The sequence below is a fragment of the Lissotriton helveticus genome, assembly GCF_964261635.1.
Source record: "Lissotriton helveticus chromosome 1_1 unlocalized genomic scaffold, aLisHel1.1 SUPER_1_unloc_38, whole genome shotgun sequence".
Lineage (NCBI taxonomy): Eukaryota > Metazoa > Chordata > Amphibia > Caudata > Salamandridae > Lissotriton > Lissotriton helveticus.
This window is the reverse complement of record NW_027611679.1, coordinates 1510968-1518939: the sequence shown is the minus strand read 5'-3', so window position 1 is coordinate 1518939 and position 7972 is coordinate 1510968. Positions and strand designations below refer to the sequence as shown.

Genomic DNA, 7972 nt, shown 5'->3' with positions numbered 1-7972 from the left:
TGGGTAAACATCGTTTACAACGATGTTTTCACAACGCGGAACCTTTACACCGCGGCTGTGACAACGCAAGTCGTTACCACGACTTGCGCTGGAGGGCGCTCAAGGTCTAAAAATAGTTAATTTACTATCCTAACACCTTCCCTAGGGTCCACGGGGACTGGTGTTAGAATAGTAAATTAAACTATTCGAAATCCGCGCCCCCCCAACGCAAGTCGTGGTAACGACTTGCGTTGTCACGGCCGCGTTGTAAAGGTATGCGTTGTGACGGTACGCGTTGTACCGTCATATATCCTTCATTTTGATATCATTCGACATGGCAAAACAATTTGTTTTTAATTCTTTTACGGTCTATACAAAATGTAAATAGATTTATCATTTTATGTTACTGATATGAGTGAGTGCACACTTATTGTTAACATATCAATCTGCTTTATTTTATGTTGGTTTCATTTATCCTTGCCTCAAAGCACTACCAACTCTATCCCATCAGAAAAGTACATGCATTACTTCCAGAATGCTGCCATTCACTGTTAAATAACTTCGTTAAAATTAGTTTTCACCTTGAAAGATATTTCACTTTCATTCTTTTTTTTTTTATATACTGCAGGTGGCTTCAAGTGTGGACAGGAAAAAAACTTAAGGATTCTGTCATTTGCAGCAAATAGACTACAAAGAGAGAGATGTTCCAGAGATTTTAGAAGAAACCAATTTCTAAAAGCTGGATTTGGCCAGGAAGTAACGACAATACAGAGCAGAGTCGCTGACTGATTGTAAATGCAGTTTCTGGATTCTCTCTAATTTCTTAAGTCAATGAACCCTTAAATTGGGGGCAGCAAGGACACACATGATCGAGGAGATGGAGGGTTTTGTGACTGTAAAGCAAGAGCCAGAACAACAGCACAATTTGAATAAAAAAACAGTGTACATTATGTATAAGACTGTGCAGATTGCAGAAGTAGTGTACCCATGCACTTCACAAGAGACACACCCAGCTTGTAATTTGAACAGGACAGTACAGAAGAAGAGGTGCACAGGAGAGATACCTTATCAATGTTCCGAATGTGAGAAAACCTTTACTCAACAATCCTACTTGACTCGGCATATGAAATCGCACTCTGAACAAAAGCCTTATCAGTGCTCTGATTGTGAGAACAGATTTAGTCAAAAACACTATCTGACACGACATGAAAGAACACATTTGGGACAAAAAATATATCAGTGCACTGAATGTCCAAAAAGTTTCAGCAAAAAAGCGAGTTTAATTCAGCATGAAGGTGCACATGCAGGAGAAAAACGGTATTTGTGTTCTGAATGTGGTAAAACATACCGTCATAAAATCAGTCTCACATTACATGAAAGATCACACTTGGGACATAAACCATATCAGTGCACTGAATGCCAGAAAAGCTTCCACGATAAAAGTACTCTTGCTAAGCATGAGAAAATTCACACCGGAGAAAAGCCATATCAGTGCAATGAATGTGAAAAATGTTTTACTAAGAGATGTAGTCTGACTCAGCATGAAAAGACACACACCGGAGAAAAACCCTATAAGTGCACAGAACGTGAAAAAAGCTTCAGTCAGAAAATCCATCTCGTACATCATGACAGAACCCACACAGGAGAAAAGCCCTATCAGTGTGAAGAATGTCAAAAAAGCTTCAGTCAGAAAATTCATCTGACCCAGCATGAGAGAACTCACACAGGGGAAAAGCCCTACTGGTGCAGTGAATGTCAGAAAGGATTCAACCACAAAATTAGCCTGACTCACCATGAGCGAACGCACGCTAGGCACGCCTCCGCTCAGGAATGATGTTCATTCACATAGTTCCATGTAAACTAAAAGAAAGTACAACATATGGACATTAACCTGAACTGAACCCCTACAAGTGCAGTGAATATTCCGCAAGCTCTAATTCTAAAATCAGTCTCACTTATGAGATAACATGGAATGGGCCAAAAAAAGCTAGCAGTGCACTGCAAAACCAAGCGGCTAGTGTTTGAATGTATGAATAACTCAGTCTGCCTAGGCGTATGAGGGAGAAAATATCTGGTATGCATGAGAAATAATATCTTCGAAAAGCTAAAGTGAGAATGGTAATCTGACTTCATGGGTGAGCGCAAATCTAGCTTAGTTGCAAACCTGTTTAAGGTGGAACTTGTAAGGGCTTTTTTTTTAAATGACAAAATCCCCCAACGCCCCCACATTCCCCCCAACGCCCCCGACGCCCCCGCCACCCCCCAATGCCCCAGCCTCCCCAACGCACTCCAGTCCCAATACACCCTCACCACACACCCCATTCACCCCTAATCACACCCCCCCACCCACACACATCCCACCCACAACACTCACACTGTTTTATAAACATTCCCATGCCAAACGTTCAGCAGATTGACATAAAATAAGTTGCAGTAGTAAGAGAGCTGCTCCCTCCTGTGACTTTGCTCATGGAAAAGGTCAAGGCGATTGTATATATAAAAAAGAAAATTGTGATGAGCAAAAAAGTGGAAGCAGTTAATTGAAATGCTCTTCTCTAAATTCCTACAACAAGCTAATGAATGAAAGCCAACAGGGTCATTTAAATGTGCTGCTATTCAAAAAGCCAAAGAGACTCTAGCCTTGGCACGTTGTCATACTAGTAAAACAAATTGAAACTAGTGAAATGATTTAAGCTGATAGTTATTGAAACGTCCTGACTCTGGTGAACAGTATATTAATGTGGCAAGTTGTGTATGGACTCTAGTGTGGGAATTATATAATATGTACCAGAGAACGATGCATGGAGATTTTTTGAAGAGTGTCAAATGTTGGAATATGCCTTTAGGGACAAAAAATGAAAAATCACAAACCATTGTGACCAAGTGTAATCGATTGCGACCAATTGTTGCCCAGTATGGCCTATTAAAACCACTTCAAGATATTGCCTGTGAAAGTGAAAATACAATCAATTATACAAAAGTATCTATTTTTGCACAGATGATATTGATAGTATGTGTCAATAGTGTAAAGATTAGTAATGTAGAACATTTCACTAACGTATCCTTCCTCGTGGAATCTTTTGTTATGACTCCTGCTGTGTGTAAAATGAAAGCCTATTCAGAGACCTGAATCAGAAGAAAACATAAATAGTCTATCTATAAAGATGAAATCACGCAAACATCCGAAATATGGTAATATTGCCCCTGTGCACAAATTAAGAAGTGCAGGTGTTTGAAATAGCTACTGCAAAACTGATCCTAATGTTTCATAGTGTAGAATAAAACTGGGCCGTAATTTTTCACGATAGATGCAACTTTGCCTCGGGGCTGGGGCACGGGGGGGGGTCATCCAGCACCAACAACTCAAACTGACATCTGTTACCAAAACCCAGAACTGACATTAGACCCCAACATCCAGGACTCACAATAAGTTGACATCTTCCAACAACCAGAGCTGACATCAGTCAACAACATCCCGGACTGACATCAATTATCAGCATTCATCAACTGATCCGTGAGTGAGACTGAGGCCAGGCTGCCTGACAGTTGTTGAAGCTTAACTCGCTGGAAGCTAAGGGCCGTATGTAGAAACCATTTTTGCAGTCTGGCCGTTTCTGGCCCCAAAACATACTTTTACATATGTAAAAAACATACTTTTACATATGTACAAAACATACTTTTACACATTCACAAAACATACTTTTACACATGTACAAAACATACTTTTACACATGTACAAAACACACGTTGTGATTCGGTAGCACATTTCCGAATTTCAATGTGTCTTTGCGATTCAGTATTTGAAAGCGGCGTGTTTAGGACGTCCCGCCCAAATACTGAATCTGAATGGGATGTATGAATGTTTTGCGACCAAATTACAGTTGCATAATTTTCAAGTTTTACTGACTCCTTTAAGGAGGTGTTAACCCATTCGCAATGGGACCCCTTCGAGAATAAAAAAAAGAATATATTTTAACAGCAGGGAGTGGTCCTATGGGGACCACTGCCTAATCTAAAAAAAACAAAAAAACTTCAAGGGTTTTTTTGGGTGAAAATGCATCCTGTGTTCCTTTAAAGAAAATGGACTGCATTTAATAAAAACAAAGTTGCTTAATTAATAAGCAATCACAGACATGGTGATCTATGATGGCTGCTATTCCCAGTGGGTCTCAAACTGTGACTTACCTCATTAATATTCATGAGGTTGGGAGATTTGCAACAACCTAGGAATCGCTGAATAAAACTGAGTTTCATACATTTGGATAGCGATTTCCTAATTGTGATTCACAGAGAATCGCAATTAGGATATCGATATCCCTAAAATCTGTACATATGGCCCTAAACTGCTTCTTATATCACCTGAACCTGCTCAAAACACCTGAAATACATCAATTTATTTTGTACTTGAATCCTCGGGTGATGAAGTCCACACATCCATAAATGTTCGCTTTCATTGGTTCAGGCAAAGTGATCTACTGAATCACGGCGGACAACTTATTGGTTGTCTGCGTTTGCCTGCCCCCAGTCCCTTCTCAAAGCAGTGTTAGCGCTGCAGCCTGCTGAGTATAAGGGGTTAATTACCGGGGCCTGTACACCCTCAGTTACAGAGCTCTGTAATGTGCCGTAATAAAATTAAAATGTGTCTCTGAGGCAAAGTCTTGTCGCTCATGTTCAGTTAAAAATAAAATAAAAAACTCAGGATGCACACAAGAGCTGAGACATTCACCGGAAGGCTGTAAGACTCTACATTTGGTAACCAGACAGTATTCCGAACATCTTGGCTTCTGTGGTGTGGCTTGGAGTGACCGTCCTATAAATCTGACTCCTCCCACATACTCTGAAAAATGTTACTGATTTTGTATATCACAAACCCTGAACATGGGGATTGTTTCCACTGTAAAAATAAAATCCCACTCGTCACCCTTTACCCTGGTTTTTCCTCATAATGCCAGAAGCTGAGCAGGATACATTATCCAGTCTAACACGATGAAGGTCGTTCAACTAGGGTTTCTGCCCCCATTCTGTGTTATGTAATTTGCTCTTCCTTGTGTTCCTCCTTTGTTTTGTAAGCCTTTCTGTTGTAAAGCACAGTGTTTTCATTTCAGTCCTTTGAAACAAATAAAGCCTAGAAATTGTACTTTTTCATGTCGTGTATAGAACACAACCACACGACCACCCCTTGAAGGCAAGGTATGGATGGGAGAATTATTTCTATTGTGACACTCATTCTGTCTGCACACAAGAAGATCCCTCATTGGTGGCACCTCATCAAGATATTGTATGATCACCTGCATTGGTGGCCTGCTTCCTTCAATGCTGGAGATGTTCCGGTACTGCTCACTTAACCCATTCGCTGCGTTTGTCGGCCAACAGCCGTCGCGAGCAGTACCTCGGTAGTGCTGCGCACGTATGTTGGCCGACACGGCCCCGCCCACTCCGCTAAACTGCCGCACTGTGTCGGAATTGCCGCCACAGTTAAGCAGTTAAGAAATACATTCACTGGACCTCTTTCCACTGTTTCTTTTGAGGAGAGCTCTGTATACTGTTGTCTTATAGGTGCATCTGCACAGCTGCGGGCATGCCATGATGTGGCCGGGGCACCAACTTGCCCTAGGATCAGTTAAATCACCATTGTTTGTCCCTTTCAGCTAGCTTGTAGATGCATAGCCCAGACATCCTTTTGCTCTACATACCACGGCCCTTCTAAAAACAAATGCTAACATTTTGATGCTACTAAACAAAAGATTTGCATCTCTGAAAAGCTTGGACGTGTTTTAACTCTTTACAGCTTGACTTAGAGTTACTCACCGGTGTACTCTAGTTCTCCTTTTACAAGCTCCTGCTTGGCCCGCTGGCATTTTAAGACTAGTTTGGACCCAGAAGAGGGAAGAGTCCCTGCTAGAGTCAAAAGGAGGTTGTTGCATCGAGAGGAACATTGAAAAGGGTCTCTCCCGATGTGCCTTGAATCTTTGCCTTCAGGGCTTGATTCTGATTCACAGGATTATTTCACCAGATTATGTTGCAAACACTGTCGGTTGGATGAAATTGCTTCAAGAAGCTGTGAGATGAGATGTTGTAAGGGTTTTGTAACCAAAGGAGTACAGATGATCACAGAATACCCCCGAAAGGGCTGTAGGTTTGGCAACTCCTGGAACTCTCCTGAAGAGGAGAATTATGTTAAAATGGCTTACCCATTTTAGATCAGTGACAACATGCAAGTTGAGCCACGATCCACCTCTGTGCCAACTTTGAGCCAAGCCAACAGATTTGCTTCTTTGCCAATGAGCTGCCAGGCACCAGCAACAGTTTTAAATGATGGACTCCATCTGTGATGCAGAGGGCCATACTGAATGGTGCTCGTTCCCACCCACGTCTTCAACATCAATCAAAGGGGCGTTCAGTCCACAGGGCCAGTAGCCGCTTCCACTCCTTTCACAGAGATGCGGCTACTTTTTTAATCATGTTGTTTGGCACCTTTGAGCTGAGCTGCAAGCACCTATATGCTGCCTGGCTACTCTCTGCCACCCACACCCAGATTGAATACCCCCTCGTTTGGCCAAATCTTTTCCCCCAATCCACAGGACTACAGTTCGACCTGAACAACACTCCCCAGCAGAAGTGCAAATGCGCTTTACTCCCATAATATGTCTGTAGGTGGTAACCCCGCGTCAGGGGTTGTTTTTATAGACATTTTTAAATTTTGAATCCTAAACATGAGCTCCAGGAGTGTTATTTTTATTCATTCATTTTTTTCTCCTGCTAAATTTTAATTTGGCCTGGAATATTACATTCTTTATTTCATCACTGTATTATTTGTGTTTGAGATAACACCTCTAACTACAAACACCCACCACTCCCGGAGGAAAGAAGAATCATAAGGTTTTTATTGCCATAAATCTCACCATGTGGCTAGTTCTGTTCATTCTGATCTGACACTAGATAGTCACCAGATCAATCCTATTGAGACATTCCTCTCGTTGAGCTGCCAGCAACCCAAGAATCCTCAGGAACGCACAACGCGTAATATTTCCCACAAGTCACTAGTTCCGTCCTCACAGCCCTAACAACGCTACTCAAAAGGAATACTATTCTCAGAATCCACCTCTCGAGTACTTGCAAATTATAAGTGTGATTATTAGTCGGATGGTAAGTGGATATTACTGGTCAGGTCGTCTAACACTACTTCAAATCATTGCAAAGCACCACATTTCACATCTATCTGTGTGAACCTCACTGTAATATATGTAGGATTTGGCAAAGTTTTTGCGAATTCTACTTATTCCTTAATTGTGACTCGCAATTTGCGAGTGGCAAATAAGCAATGGCTTCCCATTCATTTCTATGGGCCTAGAGGCCAATAGGAATGAATTGGAATTGCATGCACAATTTGTGAGTACCCAATAGGTACTCGCAAATTGTGCATGTAATTTCAAGGGTGCCAAAAGGACACCCTGTTGCACCACTGAAATATGTGTGTATTCACATCTGGTGCACATACATGCCCTAAGAAAAATGCAAAATTGTGCATTTTTCTAAGGATTTGCAATTTATCACCAACTTTAAGTTGATGGTAAATTGTGATTCCTTAAAGTAGGGTCGCAATTTAAAAAGCGCTTCCTACATTGCATTTATGCACAAAATAAATAATCTCAAAGATTGTGATTCCCTTTTTTGCACTTGACTTTTGGGATGATACATCCCAAAAGGCATTTTCCCGTTTGTAAAAAGGGAAAAAGGGCTAATTCTGTGAATGGGTCCATTTGCGAATGGGAAAATGCTTAATACATCTGGCCCATTGTCTCTCCAGCACCTTATGCAGGCCCATGTGATATCGGCGCCATTAAACAAATAATGTATGACTTAGTCATGTGGATCAATTGAAGATAATTAGCCCTTCTCCAGTATTACATCTTTCATAGATTCACATGCTTGTATCTTCCCCGTCGTCATGGTGGGAGTCTCACGGTAACAGAATGACCAAAGCAGTATCATA

General features: G+C 41.4%; 1 protein-coding gene across 1 annotated transcript; it reads left to right on the top strand.

The window, feature by feature from the left end:
- The first annotated feature begins 844 nt into the window (after positions 1-844).
- Positions 845-2210, top strand: LOC144805987 (uncharacterized). Its single transcript, XM_078672449.1, has one exon. It carries the CDS (start codon positions 845-847, stop codon positions 1811-1813), a length of 969 nt encoding a protein of 322 aa, XP_078528575.1. The 3' UTR covers positions 1814-2210.
- Positions 2211-7972: the final 5762 nt, after the last annotated feature.

Excerpts from the sequence above, each read along its gene's own strand:
- LOC144805987 (XM_078672449.1), top strand. The coding sequence starts at position 845 with ATGATCGAGGAGATGGAGGGTTTTGTGACTGTAAAGCAAGAGCCAGAA.